Raw genomic sequence first — 18,704 nt, 5'->3', positions numbered from 1 at the left:
ATTTACAGCCAATGACCAGAGGCTGGTAGGCCATGAGTGAGCAGTCAAATTAAAGTCTTAATAACCTAATTACCAGGTCAGCGGGGTAGGCAGTGGATCTTATAGATGTGGCGGCCATGTTTTTGTTCTCTAATGCAATTGGGAGAGCTGACATGCGCCCCGCCATGACAGCTGCCCACTAATCAGAAGACGTCACATGTTCCCTACTCTTCCTGTACATGTTAAAACACTTCAGAGAAAGGGTTGGTCTGTGCCCTGGGGGATGGCACACTGTCAACACTGGAGTGGATGAGACTGGTTAACAGCCTGGAGACAGAGAGACAGAGACAGAGACAGAGACAGAGACAGAGACAGAGAGAGAGAGAGAGAGAGAGAGAGAGAGAGAGAGAGAGAGAGAGAGAGAGAGAGAGAGAGAGAGAGAGAGAGAGAGAGAGAGAGAGAGAGAGAGAGAGAGAGAGAGAGAGAGAGACCATGTGCAGCTCATCTGATTGACCCTACCTCCCCCGGCAGAGCAAAGGTCACGTTCATTAGGAACTAAATGGAGGAGTCATTTAAAATGGAGGAGCATTGTCCAATAAGAATTTCCATTTCCGTTTGACAAACACTATTGTCCTGTCTGCGTTGCGTTCAAGACCTATGTTTTTGAATTTGAGCAGCACGAATTGGTGGCGTGGGCTACAGTTTTTGTAACAAACCCCTCCACCCCAAAAAATCCAGAGTCTTTCTAAGGATCTTTGGATGGCGAGTAAATGGTAAACACGTTCATACATTTAAAAAATGAAATGACAGTAAAACTAAGGTTTGAAGACATGCTTTTCCAACAGTGTGGAATATATGGACTTTTATGTAGATAAAACATGGGCTTATTATACATCATTAATTTCCTTGTATCTCTCCCTCCCTCCCTCCAGGAGAAACTCCAGCCACCCTGTGTGCTGCTGCCTGACGGCGCTCTGTCAAATCCAGCCCCCTCTTCTTTCTCTTCGTTTCCATAGAAACGCCTGGTCATGGAAAAGTACAAGTGAACGGATAGCATGAAAAGAGCAGTGCGAAGAAGACAAACACGGGCAACGATAGTTAGTTTGGGGCTGTGCACGCCGCGATGCGAAATCTGCCAAAAACGCCAGGTGGAGGAAGGTCCTGGGGTGGTTTCACTTTACTGTGAAATTTTGTTGCGCTTTCTGACAGGCTATAACCAATGGATTCTTTTCCCCCTCTCAGATTCAGTAATATTTTATTTAACATGGAGTACAGCTATGAAGTGGCATTGTCAGCTATGTCAGGGTTTTGTCTCATTCTTCATCTCAAAGAATTGGGAAAGGCCGGCAAAGACGGCTATAAAAACATGAGTTTACGATGTTACTATATGACTGTATTTAGGGCATCTTCAGAAGTCGGGAGGCACTAGGAACCTAATCATTAATAATGAATTCCTGGAGAATTCTGATCACACATTACAGTGTTTCTCCACCACTGCCCAAGTCTGAGGGATAGAGGAGGCTGAATGGAGCACCGAGCGGTGGAGAGAATCCTCTCTGTGATTAACTGGTTTGGTCTGGCCCTCAGCAGCCCTCTGGAGCTCCGCTCGCAAATCTTCGGTGGTGCCTCGCTTGAGTGGCCGTGGTGGCAGGTGATGAAAAGCACTGTGAGGTGTGTAAGGGGCTGCCGCTGTGTACGTGCGCCCTGGTCTGTCTGCCAGAGAGAAAGAGAGAGAGAAAGAGAGAGAGAGAGAGAGACATACAGAGGCACATAGGGAGACGCTCCCACCCAGGGACATGATGACATTGAGAAGGTCTCTCTCTCTCTCTCTCTCTCTCTCTCTCTCTCTCTCTCTCACCCCCACTCATCCCAAAGCGCCATCTCTCCCTTTTTATCTCTTTCCCTCTTCACCCTCTCTCCCTCCCACCCTCTCTCTCCCTCCATCCCTCCCTCCCACCCCCCTCTCTCTCCCTCCCTCCCTCCCTCCCTCCTCCCTGTGTCTGTGTCCCCAGCCGGTAGGCTCACTCTGGGTATCACATGGGCAGCCATCAGCACTCTGAAGTGCCACAAACATTTTCCCAAGGCGGTGTGAATGAGATCATTGTCCTTCACCCCAATGCTGCAAGATGAAGAAGACAGGAGGGGATGGGAGGGGTTGAGATAAGAAGAGAACAGAGCGGGGGAGAGGGGTGAGGAGATAAGAGGGGAGAGGAGATGAGAGGGGAGATGAGAGGGGAGATGAGAGGGGTGAGGAGATAAGAGGGGAGAGGAGATGAGAGGGGAGATGAGAGGGGTGAGGCGATAAGAGGGGTGAGGAGATAAGAAGGGAAAGGAGGGGAGAGGGGAGAGGAGATGAGAGGAGATGAGAGGGGAGAGGAGATTAAAGGGGTGAGGAGATAAGTGGGGAGATGAGAGGGGAGAGGAGAGGAGATGAGAGGGGTGAGGAGATAAGAGGGGAGATGAGGGGAGAGGAGATGAGAGGGGAGAGGAGATGAGAGGGGTGAGGAGATAAGAAGGGAGATGAGAGGGGTGAGGAGATGAGAGGGGTGAGGAGAGGGGAGAGGAGATGAGAGGGGAGAGGAGATGAGAGGGGAGAGGAGATGAGATTAGCAAAACAAGGGAGTAGAGGAAGAGAGAAAAGGGGATGACAGGGGAAAAGAGAAGATAGGAAGGAAGGGATCGACAAAGAAGAGAGGAGAGGAGAGGGGAAGGGAGGGAGGGAGGAAGAAGGGAGAGCACCCTGTTCACTACCTCCTGGCCACTGTTTAGAGCCCTGCTAATAGCAGACTGGATGTCTCTCTATGAGGGATGCTCGTGAGGCACTCTGCCCTGTGAGGGAGGCTTGGCCTCCATCCCAAATGGCACCATATTCTCCCTATGTGGGGCGGCAGGTAGCTTAGTGGGTAAGAGCGTTGTGCCAGTAACCGAAAGGTCGCTGGTTCTAATCCCTGAGCCGACTAGGTGAAAAATCTGTCGATGTGCCCTTAAGCAAGGCACTTAACCCTAATTGCTCATGTAAGTCGCTCTGGATAAGAGCGTCTGCTAAATGACTAAAATGTAATGTAAATGTCTATGTAGTGCACTACCAAAAGTAGTGCATTACATAGGGAATAGGGTACCAGTTTGTACAGCTGGTCCTCATGATAAGGTTTTGTGGCGGAGGCCTGAGCCGGAGCCGTGGCCCCTCATTAACAATGAGCAGTCCTATAATCTCCCTGGATTCAGACTGCCACTACTGTTACGAGGGGACAAATCCACTTCCCTTGTCTCTTTGATGAGGTTTCACTCCCACCTCCCCCACCACTTCCTCTTAATCAGCCTAAATAAAGTAGGGGGGTTAGGGACACATGTAACCATGTTGAGACTTTGTAATTCTGCCACACGGAAAGGCAACTGCAGCAATGTGTGTTTGAGAGGCAGACTGACGAGGACAACTAGAGAGCAAAACAAACACTTTTGACATGTTTTATGAAATGAAAGTGATACAACAAACACTGTGAACACTGTTTAAACTCCTCTGAAATGTTTTATGCAATGAAAAACTGCTAGTTCTCCCTGTCAGACAGAGGAATTAAATCATAGGCAGAAAACTGCCAGCAGGCAAGATACACTGACAGGAACTGTAGCTGTTCTCAACACGCGGTGTGTTTTCAACAAACCTCCTGCGTCCCAAATGGCAGCCTATTTCCTACATTTGGGACTTAACCCAGCTGCTGCTCCACTAGCTGGCACAGCCACAAAGTCATAAAATCAGATTTTAAACCTAACCCTAACCTTCATCACACTGCTAACCCTAATGCCTAGCCTAACCTTAAATTAAGACCAAAAAGCTAATTCTAGTTTTCATGAATTTTTACAATATAGCCAATTTTGACATTGCAGCTGTCCACGCTTGGCTAGCTACTAGCATCCACACTAGGCTAGCTACTATCAACATTATCTCCCACCCTATCACATACAGAGCAATGTCAAACATGGCTAGCACCGCTAACCTTCTGTACTGAGCCTCCGTTTATGACAAGCCTTCATTGTTCCCAAATGAGAGCTTATCAGATGGCCGACAAAAAAGCCACATGACTCCTGTTGATTTCTGGCTTCTCTGAGACGTGCTTTGAGCTTGTGTCAATGTTTCTTACTGTTACCGATTTAGCATGCCAAATAACATTAGTACTATACTTCCTCCTGATGCCATGCTTTAGTGACAATCACATGGTGCTTGCTTGATTTTATGTTCCATAGCTAACCAATATCCACCCATAAATAAAACAGTTATAACACTTCCTGGTATTTTTCAAGAATGAGGCAGACAACAACTAAACAAGAGGGACCAGAACGCCTTGCCTTAGGCTGTCCTCTGTCCTCTGTCCATTAAGTGTTTACCCTGAATACAGGACACAATGTCATTGGGAGGGGCGTATTACTCATTCCCTCACCAAACCTACTCTACACCCATATCGTATCTGTATACAATGACAAACCACAGAATTACAGTTGCATCCGCTCCTGCGCTGAGTCACAGCAGCCTAATGTTTATTGGCTGTTCATTCAAATTCCTGTCCTGTGGCTCAAACGTTCTAACAATGATTAGGGACGATTCTCTCTGGGGTATGCGAAAGGCAAAAGCGATTATGCAGGAAAAGCAGAACAGATTTAGCAGCAATGGGGTAGGATTACTTCCCAGCAAATTCATTATCTGGTATTGTTCAAGGTCAAAGTTCAGATATTGTCGCCGAATGTTATGAACCGTGTTTACTAATCACAATACATACACTGACTGTACCGGAGGTTGGATTTGTGGTCAACACAGCCAGGCTACACCACTGGAGGTTGGTGGCACCTTATTGGGGAGGATGGGCTCGTGGTAATGGCTGGAGCGGAATAGGTGGAATGGTATCAAATACATCGAACATGGTTTACATGGGTTTGATGCCATTCCATTTGCTTCGTTCCAGACATTATTATGAGCCTCCCCTCAGCAGCCTCCTGTGGCTACACGTGCCCTACACATTCCCCAAGGCGGGGTTCAGATCCCCTATGTGCCAGTTTACAACTGTCTCCCATCCTCATTTCTGATCTGTCTAATAAAACAAAAAAAGATAAGCATACTGACAGCTAGGGTTGCAAAATTCTGGTAACTTCCCCAACATTTCCAGGTTTTCCAGAAATCCTGGTTGGATTCCTGCTTTTCCTTCTTATTTCCTGAAGGACAGGTCATCTTTCTCTCAGAACCAGAGGCTGAGACATGTGGAGGGGAATTTCCCGAGATGTTTAGGCCCAGTGTGAGAGATGGGACAGTCAATCATCTGAGATCATCTGGTCATCTGTTGACTGCTGTCAGCACTTCCAGTAGCAACACTATGAGATACAGCAGCTCTCTCATAGCTATCTCCCCAAGTCCAGTTACAGTAGCTATCTCATAGCTATCTCCCCCAGTCCAGATACAGTAGCTATCTCATAGCTATCTCCCCAAGTCCAGTTACAGCAGCTCTCTCATAGCTATCTCCCCCAGTCCAGTTACAGTAGCTATCTCATAGCTATCTCCCCAAGTCCAGTTACAGTAGCTATCTCATAGCTATCTCCCCCAGTCCAGTTACAGTAGCTATCTCATAGCTATCTCCCCCAGTCCAGTTACAGCAGCTATCTCATAGCTATCTCCCCCAGTCCAGTTACAGCAGCTATCTCATAGCTATCTCCCCCAGTCCAGTTACAGCAGCTATCTCATAGCTATCTCCCCCAGTCCAGTTACAGCAGCTATCTCATTGCTATCTCCCCCAGTCCAGTTACAGTAGCTATCTCCCCCCAGTCCAGTTACAGTAGCTATCTCCCCAAGTCCAGTTACAGTAGATATCTCATAGCTATCTCCCCCAGTCCAGTTACAGTAGATATCTCCCCCAGTCCAGTTACAGTAGCTATCTCCCCCAGTCCAGTTACAGTAGCTATCTCCCCCAGTCCAGTTACAGTAGCTATCTCATAGCTATCTCCCCCAGTCCAGTTACAGTAGCTATCTACCCCAGTCCAGTTACAGTAGCTATCTCATAGCTATCTCCCTCACTCCAGTTACAGTAGCTATCTCCCCCAGTCCAGTTACAGCAGCTATCTCATAGCTATCTCTCACAGTCCAGTTACAGTAGCTATCTCCCACAGTCCAGTTACAGTAGCTATCTCATAGCTATCTCCCCTAGTCCAGAGCCTCATTACAAGCTTGCCAAGAGGCAGAACTGAGATCAGGAGGCAGCCTATAGGATACAAAACAGACTGACATCAGGAGGTAGCCTATAGGATACAAAACAGACTGACATCAGGAGGTAGCCTATAGGAGACAGAACAGACTGACATCAGGAGGTAGCCTATAGGAGACAGAACTCAGACTGACATCAGGAGGTAGCCTATAGGAGACAGAACTCAGACTGACATCAGGAGGTAGCCTATAGGAGACAGAAATAGGCCTACTAGCCCAGTATTTAACAACCTGTTCCTCAGGGACCCGCACATAGAACACTCTATGAATTATAGGATCTCTTTGGGCACACAGCCGATACACATCTCTGCTCTTTTCCATCTCTGGCCCATCTGATTCAACTCAACAAGGGCTTCATGATTAGTTGCCTAGTTGAATCATGTGCTGAATCTGTAATAAAAAAAGAAAGTGGAATGTATTGAAAAGCACTGTTTACTACTATCCTATGTTAGTAGGACAGGAATAATGCAACATTCCTGTAACATTCCAACATTTCCCAGGATACCCGCAAAAACACATTGGAGGATTCTGGATTTCCTCCTGATTACGGGAATATTCCAACCGGGATTTCTGGAAAACCTGGGAATTTTGGGAAAGTTACCAGAATCAACCCTAGTGAACCCTCTGTCTGTCTATGTTGATGATGTGTTTCCATCATACCAAAAGACGGAACAATGAAGCATTGAGGTACAAAACACAAGAGGTTTTTTGAAAGGCAATCGTGAATAAACAATCTCATTCATGCACAGTTCCTGCTTCCACCACAGTTTTTTCCGCAAAGTGCACACATTTCCATATACGCGCCGCTGAGAGGACACAGTCATTACTCTCAGTCAGAGAGTGTGCTTGATAGACATGATTTTACCACATGAATTCACAGGTGCGCTGGATTACTCTGCCGCCACCGTGGGTTTTCAAGCGGTTTATTAAAGTTGAACCAGCCCTCAGAAGGCTTAAATGTCAAGGATAATTTGATTGGGCATCCATCCCAAATGGCACCCTATTCCCTATGTAGTGCACTACTTTTGAACCTATGGGCCCTGGTCAAAAGTAGTGCACTACAAAGGGAACAGGTTGTCATTTGGGACACAGCCTGGGTAAGTTTAGTGTCTTTAATTACAGTCTGACCCTCCTGGATGGAACACCTATTTATCCTTTTCAAGTTTTCAAATGTCAGCCGTGCCGAGTTATGGATTTTGTCTCAAATGGCACCCTATTCCCTATGTAGTGCACTGCTTTTGAACAGGGCCCATAGGGGTCTGGTCAAAAGCAGTGCACTATATAGGGAATAGGGTGCCATTTGGGATGCTGAAATGGATTTCCTTTTTGTTTTAATTATCTTTAAGAGTCTATTGATGAAACTGTGCGACAATCTAAGTAACATAATAAAAAAATCCCTGTCAAAATCTGTCAATTTAAACTAGAGATATTTTTGCATTGGCTCAATCCACCACATCCGCCTATGTTGGCCTTTCGCATCTGTGGTGGAAGGTGGCCGAGCTACAGCGGTGTTTGTCAGACCATGAGACATCTCGAAAATCGGTCTTCTCACGAAAACGTCTGTAGCGTCCGAATGGCCTACAAACTAATATGACCACTCTATGGAAAGGGGAAACTCTCAAACATGATGGTGTTCTCCGTTTTGCTCTACTACCCCCACAAGTGTCACGGGACTTGTCTGAAGGTAACCCATACAAACGAATGGAAGTATGGAGGTAGTTTGTTGGCAAAAATAAGGGGTTAAATATTTGTCCAAAAAATATATTTCCTGAGCTTTCTTATCTCCTAAATATAGGACAGACACTTCAAAACCGTAATCTCTATCCGACTGTGTTGTGAGCCCTTTGAGTCCCGTTTTCCTTGAATGCAAATCCCCGCTAAAACGTTAAGTTGCCAAAGCACTCAACACATCACATCTTTTCCATCACAATTTGCCCTTCTGTTTCTCATTTGCTTGTTTTAACGGATATATGGATGACAGGACAAGATAATTCCCAGTGTAACGAAGGCAAAAGAGGAAGTGTTTGGTTCAAAGACAGTGGCTGTGTCCCAAATGCCACCCTATTCCCTACACAGCGCACTACTTTAGACCAGAGCCAAATGGGCCCTGGTCAAAAGAAACACACTTTATAGCGAATAGGGTGGCATTTGGGACACAGGCAGGATCAGAGATTGGTTTGTTGGAGGCGCACTCCCAGGTGCAGCTGCCCTATCACTGACCTTGGGAGGGAAGTGAGGAGGAGGAGGCTAAGTTTACTTTGGCAGGCCAACTGAGCCACCCTACCTCCGTAATCAGAAGCAGACAGAATCCGCCACCTGCCTCTGTGTGTGTGTGTGTGTGTGTGTGTGTCTGTGCGTGTGTGTCTGTGTGTGTCTGTGTGTGTGTGTGTGTGTCTGTGTGTGTCTGTGTGTATACTTCTCCTGATAAACCCTTATTTGTCCCTGCTTTGCTGAATCACCACTTTCCTACTTGCTGACAACAATGGAAATTTGGAATAAAAAAACATTGTCAGGTTTTCCCCACCTAAGCGACCGTGGCTGTTGGTCTCCACATATACACTATGTATACAAAAGTATGTGGACACCCCTTCAAATTAGTGGATTTTGCTATTTCAGCCACACCCGTTGCTGACAGGTGTGTAACATCGAAAACACAGCCATGCAATCTCCATAGACAAACATTGACACTAGAATGGCCTTATTGAAGAGCTCAGTGACTTTCAACGTGGCACCGTCATAGGATGCCACCTTTCCAACAAGTCAGTTCGTCAAATTTCTGCCCTGCTAGAGCTGCCCCGGTCAACTGTAAGTGTTGTTATTGTGAATTGGAAACATCTAGGAGCAACAATGGCTCAGCCGCAAAGTGGTAGGTCACACAAGCTCACAAAACGAGACCACCGAGTGCTGAAGTGTGTAGCGCGTAAAAAATAATCTGTCCTCGGTTGAAACACTCCCTACCGAGTTCCAAACTGCCTCTGGAAGCAACGTCGGCACAATAACTGTTCTTTGGGAAAAATAATAATGGTCTGGGGCTGTTTTTCATGGTTTGGGCTAGGCCCCTTAGTTCCAGTGAAGGGAAATCTTACATTTACATTTACATTTTAGTCATTTAGCAGACGCTCTTATCCAGAGCGACTTACAGTTAGTGCATACATTTTAATTTTTTTTATACTGGAATCGAACCCACAACCCTGGCGTTGCAAACACCATGCTCTACCAACTGAGCTACATCCCTGCCGGCCATTCCCTCCCCTACCCTGGACAACGCTGGGCCAATTGTGCGCCGCCCCATGGGTCTCCCGGTCGCGGCCAGCTACGACAGAGCCTGGATTCGAACCAGGATCTCTAGTGGCACAGCTAGCACTGCGATGTACTGCCTTAGACCACTGCGCCACTCGGGTGACTTGGGTGAAATCTTAACGCTACAACAAACAATGACATTCAAGACAATTCTGTGCTTCCAACTTTGTGGCAACAGTTTGGGGAAGGCCCTTTCCTGTTTCAGCATGACAATACCCCTGTGCACAAAGCGAGGTCCATACAGAAATGGTTTGTCCAGATCGGTGTGGAAGAACTTGACTGGCCTACACAGAGCCCTGACCTCAACCCCATCGAACACCTTTAGGATGAATTGGAACGCCGACTGCGAGCCAGGCCTAATCTCCCAACATCAGTGCCCGACCTCACTAAGGCTATTGTGGCTGAATGGAAGTAAGTACCCGCATCAATGTTCCAACATCTAGTGGAAAGCCTTCCCAGGACAGTGGAGGCTGTTATAGCAGCAAAGGGGGGACCAACTCCATATTAATGGCCATGATTTTGGAACAAGATGTTCGACGAGCAGGCCATGTAGTGTATATATGTTTGCACATAAAATGAGAGGTTTTGTTTGGCTATGGTTTGTATCACTGTTGATACTGACACTGTTGAGTGCAGAACAGGGGGAATATAGTTATTCTGTACATCACTATGTTTATCACCATGCACCTTACACTCTAAAGAGCACACAGGATGGAATTCAGAGATATGTGCTGCCCCACATCAACCACATGAGGATCTCATCTCCCATAACCTGCAACATAACCTGAGTCATCTTCATTGGAGAAGGATTATAAACTGACGCGAAGTACATATACTGTATCCTCTTGGCTCTTTGTCTCTTATCCTGTAGAGTTTCATGGAGTTGTCAGGGCAGCGGTGTACATGCAAGGTGACATTCCTGCCCCACAGAGATAGATAGAGGACTCTAGTGCCCAAAAGCCTGTTCTTGACGCAATAAAGGGACAGATACAATGATGCGATGTCTATCTAAGTCTATGTCCTGCTCCTATCTCAGGCTTCCTGCCCTAATCAGTGAGAAGAGGCAACAGCTGAGCTGATTGTATTCCAGTGTTGCTGCTGCTGGGTGGTCTATGAACAGGTGGCGGGTGATGGGGGGGGGTCGAAAATCCAGGGGGTACAGGGTCGAAAGAACTCTGTTCACCCCCCCCATTCCTCAGGAATCCCATTCCTCAGGAAATGACAGAAAATGAAAATGAGTGTTTCTTATTGGACAAGTCCAAGTAGTCCCTCCCTGTTTCAGTCAGTTTTTTTTCTGTTTGGTGCCTAATGAACACGACCCTGCCTTTTATGAGGTGGAAGAGGAGAAACATTGGCTTTTTTTAAACAAGCTTTTACTCACCCTGTTAGTTAACCCATGATATATGAGATGAAGGACCAATCAATCAATCAAATGTATATATAATACCCTTTGTACATCAGCAGTTGTCACAAAGTACTTTTCAGTAGCCCTGCTTAGACCCCAACTCACAAGCAGAAGCACAGTGGCTAGGAACAACTCCCTCAAGGAAGAAACCTTCATGGGAGCATGATCATTGCAGCCCACTGATCAATTGCTAATTCTAATTAATTGGCTGAAACTTTCCATCACCTGCATGACACAGAATCAACTGTGTCAGAATGCTCAGTTAACATTCAGGTCAGTCTTCCCTATTGAATGCAGTATTTGTAGTCATTACAGGCATTTGAGTGAAATTCACGTCTATATCCTGATAGCCTCACCTTCTAAATGTCTCACCTATATCCTCCTATAGTCTCAACTTATTGTCCAATAGTTACATTGTATCATTATAGATCTACAGCACTAAGGCACATGGAATCTGAAAAGAAATTCAAGACACATGTATAATAATGCACATGACCCATCTGTACAATAATGCACATTACCCACCTGTATAATAATGCACATTACCCACCTGTATAATAATGCACATTACCCATCTGTACAATAATGCACATGACCCATCTGTACAATAATGCACATTACCCACCTGTATAATAATGCACATTACCCATCTGTACAATAATGCACATTACCCACCTGTATAATAATGCACATGACCCATCTGTACAATAATGCACATTACCCATCTGTACAATATTGCACATTACCCATCTGTACAATAATGCACATTACCCATCTGTATAATAATGCACATTACCCATATGTTCAATAATGCACATTACCCACCTGTATAATAATGCACATTACCCATATGTTCAATAATGCACTTTACCCACCTGTATAATAATGCACATTACCCATCTGTTCAATAATGCACATTACCCATCTGTTCAATAATGCACATTTCCCACCTGTATAATAATGCACATTACCCATCTGTATAATAATGCACATTACCTATCTGTACAATATTGCACATTACCCATCTGTACAATAATGCACATTACCCATCTGTATAATAATGCACATTACCCATATGTTCAATAATGCACATTACCCATATGTTCAATAATGCACATTACCCACCTGTATAATAATGCACATTACCCACCTGTATAATAATGCACATTACCCATCTGTACAATAATGCACATTACCCATCTGTACAATAATGCACATTACCCATCTGTACAATAATGCACATTACCCACCTGTACAATAATACACAGCTTGAAGACTCACTACCTCTCTCACTACTGTAAGTGGCTCTGGATAAGAGCGTCGGCAAAAGTGTAAATGTAATGTAATGATTACTGTACATTTGGTATAATGGTATGTTAATGATAAATAATAGTGTAACAACCAGAACTTATAATCCTAAACTTCCTGCTAATATGTATTTATAATTAGCTTCTCTCCATTACATAACTGTGAGAGTTCCTGTTTTGTTGAAATTCACTTAGCAAAGCCCTTTCCTGTTTCTACACCTGTATCACCATCCACACAAAGAGAAAAGATAACAAACAAAACCCCTGAAGGTCATCTATCCCTCAGCCTCTCTAGCCACACACAGAGAGAGAGAGAGAGAGAGAGACGAGAGAGAGAGAGAGAGAGAGAGAGAGAGAGAGCGACAGAGAGAGAGAGAGAGAGAGCGACAGAGAGAGAGAGAGAGAGAGAGAGAGAGCAGAGAGAGAAAGAGAGACAGAGAGAGAGAGAGAGAGAAGAGAGTGTTGCTAATCTACAGTAGCTCACTACCTTTCTTACACATACGCAGAGCATTTCAAAGAACAGGGAGAACACAAAGGAATGAACAATCTGGGTTCCATTCACTGGACAGATGAGCAGTTGTATTGCCAAAACGAGCACATGGAAATTCACAGGACAGAAATGGGAAATTGTATTTGTTAGATCCACATTGTTTTTTGGGGGAATCTTAAGAAGGCAAGATTTTCTCCTACCATATTCTGTGTTACACTGCCATTCAACTACTTTGATTCCAATAAGTAAATATAAAATGAGACAATATGTGTTTAATCAGTGCAAAAAAGAGGAGAGCTCTTTAAAAAAAAACACCATTGGCAATACTCTACATTATCCTTACTAAGAACTAAGTACAGAGTGTACTGAGAACATGACTGCAGCTCATATCACTTATCTGGGCACCAATCTTCGTTGGGAGTCATGTGAATGACATTACAGACCTAGCAAATCAATTAAAGTGAGGAAAAGAGTGGGAGAAGGCAGAGGGCAGAAGGGCTGGGGGAGGGGCTGGGGGGAGGGGCTGGGGGAGGGGCTGGGGATGGGGGAGGGGCTGGGGGGGAGGGGCTGGGGGGTGGTTAGGTGGGAGTGGGGGAAGGGCTGGGTGGAAGGGGCTGGGGGTGGTTGGGTGGGAGTGGGGAAAGGCTGGGGCTGGGTGGGCAGAGGAGCGGTGTTAGGTGAAGTTGCCCCTTGATGCTGATCTTGGGTCAGTTTGGCATTTTCCCCACCAATGCTTACGGTTAGGATTGGGGAGGCGAAGCTGATCCTAGATCTGTACCTAGGTTCAACTTCACCTCTGAGCCGGGCTGGAGGTAGGTGAGCCAAGTAGGCAAGAAGAGCTTGGAGTCAGCCAACTGTTTGTTGCTACCCAGACTTTTTAATTTTACCCAAGCTGCCCTAGTAGGGAGGAGGGTGGTGGAGGGGGGCACTGTGGAAGCGCAGTGAGAGACCCAGAGCGATCCATCGACACACTCTTGTCTGTCAACATGACTTTATCATCTGTGAACTCCAGCACCTGGCCCAGCCAGCGGCCACAGCGCTCAGGTGATGTCAGCACACCATCAGAGCATGCCTGTCACAACTGGAGGTCCCCAGGGTGGATGGTGGGTGGTTTACACAGTGTCCCAGCCTAGCACCTCCCTCATGGCTTGACATGGCTTTGAGCAGTCCAGATGGCATGCACAAGTGCCTAGTGGTGTGGTTATAGAGTCGTCTCCCTTTTTGGCAGGGCCCCCCCTGCGGATGTGTAGAAATGGCGCTGTCATCCACATTTTGCACCCCTTGTAGTATAAATGAGTTGGCGTAATCGAGAGAGGCAGGGAGACACGTGTGTTGTCGCGCCACGGATGGCAGTTTGTCTCAGCCCGAAGGCTGACGGTGAAATATTATTCTCAGAACAGCAACAGCTTCTACATTTAGCCCAGGAAATAGGGGTGACAAAGTTCACAGGCTGTTAGCATGGAAGGGTTGAGACAGGCAACACTGCACACAGCTATTGAACACACACAACACACACATCTGCTGGTGATTTAAATGGTACAATTTTTTCCCACAAGATGTTTCTATGCGCTACATAGCAGGAAATCACACAAGGTGCTGTTCATTTGAAATGGAATGTATATTTCAGAGGTATGAAAATAGCTCTCACATCAAAATATGAACCCAAATGAATAACAGTAACTCTGTAAAAAAGGACAGGTCTATAACTTGGTTAATGTGAGGACAACACTGACACACCTGGGGGTGGTGTGAGGGGACAACTCAACAGTCAGTCTCAGAATAGCTTCCTCAGAAAAGATGGTGATTCATTTTAGGTGATGAGTTTTAGCCTAATGACTTTCCCTTGGCAAAACTGGTTGAAAATAAGTCATTTCAACCATTTTTGTCATTGAATGTATGTATTTTCAACCTGTTTTGCTCACTAGGTTACATTTATTTATATCAGTTGCCACTGAACAGGACTGCAGTTTCTAATCTGTACAGATGTAAGACTCCCAAAAGAATATGCGGGGTTGACACGTTGCTTCCCAAAGTCGTACCGTATTCCATAGTGATAATGCAAATGTAACATGGCTGCCATATCTGGCACGAGGATATCACAAAAAGTGAGATTTATGGAGAAATCAAGCAAATAAAAGATTTGTCAACTTTTCCTTCATCATTGGAGCATACTCTGCCGTCCTGCCATTTTTACAATGAACTACACTATGGAGGAAAATTAAACTACAGTGTATAAATCTTTGGTTCAATTAAAGAACGAGGACGCGTATCATGGCATGTTTGTACAATAAGACGTGCTACTCGCGCCTAAAGAAATAACAGAACTGAAAGGAAAGGACAACAGTATATCCTTAAAGGTGTAACACAATCAACCATCCCACTAGGATCACAACGATACTGAGGCTCATTTCCAACCATATCAAAACATTATACTGTACTAAGGAATCTCCAAGAATACCTTCCAGTTTCAACTCCAGCAACAACCACGTTGTACATTCGTCAATGACACTGTTTAGATAAAACATATATACAATCTAATAAATAAGAAGGGGACGGCAGAGAATCGCCCGTTAGAATACAGCTGTTTTCACTCGTGCTGTTGCGGAGGCCTAAGCTTTGTCCATCAGTGTCCATCTTTGTCAAATAAAGAGTCTCTAATGGAAAATAGTACTTGGAAAAGACTGATGCTGTTCTTGGGACCGAACAACAGCTAAACGAAGAGGTGTTTCCTGCAGGGTGTGATGCTCCTTTTGTGAGGCGGGGCAGATGCAGCCGGAGTCCATCGATCCCTCCTCTGAATGTCCAATTAACCTGCGGATACAATAAATTAGACCGGCTCAGAGGTGGCAGTGCGTGACACGAGGAGAAGAGGAATCTCCGTATAGCTTGGCCTTCTTGGGCTGCGTTTACACATGCAGCCCTATTCTGATCTTTTGCCCAATTAGTGGAAACAGATGAGAATTGGTCTGCCTGTGTAAACGCAGCCTAATGGCTCCAAATAATGTTTAGAAGACAGTGACAGCACTGGCAGTGTTTGAAAGAGCCTCACTCTAAAATTAATATAATATTAAACAATTTCATTAAATATGACTTATTTTTACGCACAATTAAGTGGCCATGGTAACTGGACCATAATATGCCTACTAATAATAATGAATAATAGCCTAATAATAGTGAATAATAAAACATTTCACGTAATTACGCAAAAAGTCAAGACCTCTGCTATTTGCAAGCTCTCCTTGTTGCAGTGGCCAATGTAGTGTATTTTGTTTGTAAGAGACTGTAATTTGAGAAGGCTACAAGCATCTGGAACAATGAAAGCAATGCATGCTTATTTAACTGCATAAAAGCTTCCCCTGCCGACATCGCCGCGCGTAAACCCATGTTTATGGGGTAGGTGAGCCTCGTATCCTGAGCCTTGTGTCAAATATCAAACGTTGCCGGGGAATGTATATCCAAGCAATTTCCCCGCAGAGGATTTCCACTTCTAAGGGGCTAAGTATTAATTAGTAATCAAGCCTGCTAAGACCCCTCTCGGATGTCTTACCGTTACCGCATGTCGAATGTCCAAGGCGCAGGTCACGCAACGTTTGGCGAGCTCCGAATAATTTTCTGTCCCGGGAGCTGAACAACGAGGAGCTGCTGTTTCTGTCTGGTTGACTTCACCGCCAGGATGGCCTGCCTATTTTTGTATTGCACCATCTGCAAAGTTATCTCGGCGTTCCAGCCCTCGTCTTGTGGACACCTGAAATCGATCTCCTTGCCCTCCGACATGACCACGGTGAAGTAGATGTATTTCCCTTTCCTCTCGACGCAGTCCACAGTTTTCATGTTGGAGAAGTGCAGCTCCTTGACTTTGCCGGTGTCTCCGCCGCCGTGGTGGTTGTGATGGTGCGGGTGGTCGTGCTGCTTCGGCGGGTGAAGCAGAACCCCGTCCTCCGTGAGGACGCAGTGCTTCTTCTTCCACAGCTGCAGCAAACCGTCGCTTCGCTTCTCCAGAAGCCCCTCTTTCAGCACCTTGCTGCCGTTCTCCAGCATCTTGAGAAAACGCCCCAATTTCCTCAGCAAATGCAAACACTTCTTCTTCTCCTTGCCCGTAGAGGTAAAGGCATCGGATGCTGAAGTGGTCACTGCAGTGAGTGGGTTACTATGTGCTGTGGAACTCGTGGATGTGTGAGCAGGGTATTTGGTACTAGCCCGTCGGCAGCGGTCGCTGGAGTGACTGATACGCACAGTTTGATTGAGGTTTTCTCGAGCTTGTGGACCGCCCCCCGAGTGACATCCAGCGGAAAGAGGACTCATATGTCAGAGGGCCTCTCCAGCACAGTGCAACGAGGATCAATGTTCTGAATGTTATATTGGTATTTTTTTGGAAATCAAATGGGCCTATACAATTTTATTAAAAACTAAAGGTGAGTGAATTTCTTGAGTTAAGTATACAATGCCTTCAGAAAGTTTTCACACCCTTTGATTTATTCCACATTTTGTGTTACAGCCCGAATTCAAAATGGATTAAATGGTTTATTTTTTCCTCATCCATCTCCACAAAATAACCCATATTGACAGAGTGGAAACATGTTTTTAGACATTTTTGCAAATGTATTGATAATGAAATACAGAAATATTGCATTTACATAAGTATTCACACCCCTGAATCAATACTTAGTAATGTAGAAGCACTTTTGGCGGCAATTACAGATTTGAGTCATCTTGGGTATGTCTGTATCATCTTTGCACATCTGGATTTGGGGATTTTCTCAAGCTCTTCAATTAGATGGGGAGTGGCAGTGAACAGCAATCTTCAAGTCTTTCCACAGATTTTCAATGGGATTCAAGTCTGGGCCTCGGCTGGGCCACTCAAGGACTTTCACATTCTTGTTCTGAAGCCATTCCAAAGTTGCTTTAGCTGTATGATTGTCTATTTCTCTAACATAAGCCAGACGTCGTGTAACCACGCCAACCCAGGACCTCCACATCCGGCTTCTTCACCTGCGGGATCGTCTGAGGGAGGGGGGTGCTGAGGAGTATTTCTGTCTGTAATAAAGCCCTTTCGTGGAGAAAACTCATTCTGATTGTCTGGGTCTGGCTCCCAAGTGGGTGGTCCTATGCCCTTCCAGGCCCACCCATGGCTGCACCCCTGCCCAGTCATGTGATATCCATAAATTAGGGCCTGATGACTTTATTTCAATTGACTGATTTCCTTATATGAACTGTAACTCATATATATATATATACACATATATACATATATATATATATATACACACATACATACACACACACACAGAGAGTATATAAAACATTAAGAACACCTGCTCTTTCCATGACATAGACTGACCAAGTGAAACCTATGATCCTTTATTGATGTCACTTGTTAAATCCACTTCAATCAGTGTACAGTTGAAGTCGGAAGTTTACATACAACTTGGCCAAATACATTTAAACTCAGTTTTTCACAATTCCTGACATTTAATCCTAGTAAAAATGCCCTGTCTTAGGTCAGTTAGGATCACCACTTTATTTTAAGAATGTGAAATGTCAGAATAATAGTAGAGTGATTTATTTCAGCTTTTATTTCTTTCATCACATTCCCAGTGGGTCAGAAGTTTACATACACTCAATTAGTATTTGGTAGCATTGCCTTTAAATTGTTTAACTTGGGTCAAACGTTTCGGGTAGCCTTCCACAAGCTTCCCACAATAAGTTGGGTGAATTTTGGCCCATTCCTCCGGACAGAGCTGGTGTAACTGAGTCAGGTTTGTAGGCCTCCTTGCTCGCACACGCTTTTTCAGTTCTGCCCACAAATTTCCTATAGGATTGAGGTCAGGGCTTTGTGATGGCCACTCCAATACCTTTACTTAGTTGTCCTTAAGCCATTTTGCCACAACTTTGGAAGTATGCTTGGGGGTCATTGTCCATTTGGAAGACCAATTTGCGACCAAGCTTTAACTTCCTGACTGATGTCTTGAGATGTTGCTTCAATAT

General features: G+C 45.2%; 1 protein-coding gene across 2 annotated transcripts; it reads right to left on the bottom strand.

Moving 5' to 3' along the window:
• Positions 1–14,318: 14,318 nt before the first annotated feature.
• Positions 14,319–17,060, bottom strand: LOC121543366 (pleckstrin homology-like domain family A member 1). 2 transcript variants are annotated; one of them, XM_041853178.1, is made up of 2 exons: positions 16,273–17,060; positions 14,319–15,530 (listed from the first exon to the last, which is right to left on the bottom strand). In XM_041853178.1, exon 1 carries the CDS (start codon positions 17,019–17,021, stop codon positions 16,299–16,301), a length of 723 nt encoding a protein of 240 aa, XP_041709112.1. In that variant the 5' UTR covers positions 17,022–17,060; the 3' UTR covers positions 14,319–15,530; positions 16,273–16,298. The 2 variants fall into 2 exon arrangements, with proteins under 2 accessions (XP_041709112.1, XP_041709111.1); XM_041853177.1 differs by having other exon boundaries at positions 16,267–17,059.
• Between the last annotated feature and the right edge of the window lie 1,644 nt (positions 17,061–18,704).

This window comes from Coregonus clupeaformis, chromosome 28 (assembly GCF_020615455.1).
Source record: "Coregonus clupeaformis isolate EN_2021a chromosome 28, ASM2061545v1, whole genome shotgun sequence".
Taxonomy (NCBI): Eukaryota; Metazoa; Chordata; class Actinopteri; order Salmoniformes; family Salmonidae; genus Coregonus; species Coregonus clupeaformis.
Note: the sequence above shows the minus strand (reverse complement) of the source record. Positions and strands in the feature narration are given on the sequence as shown.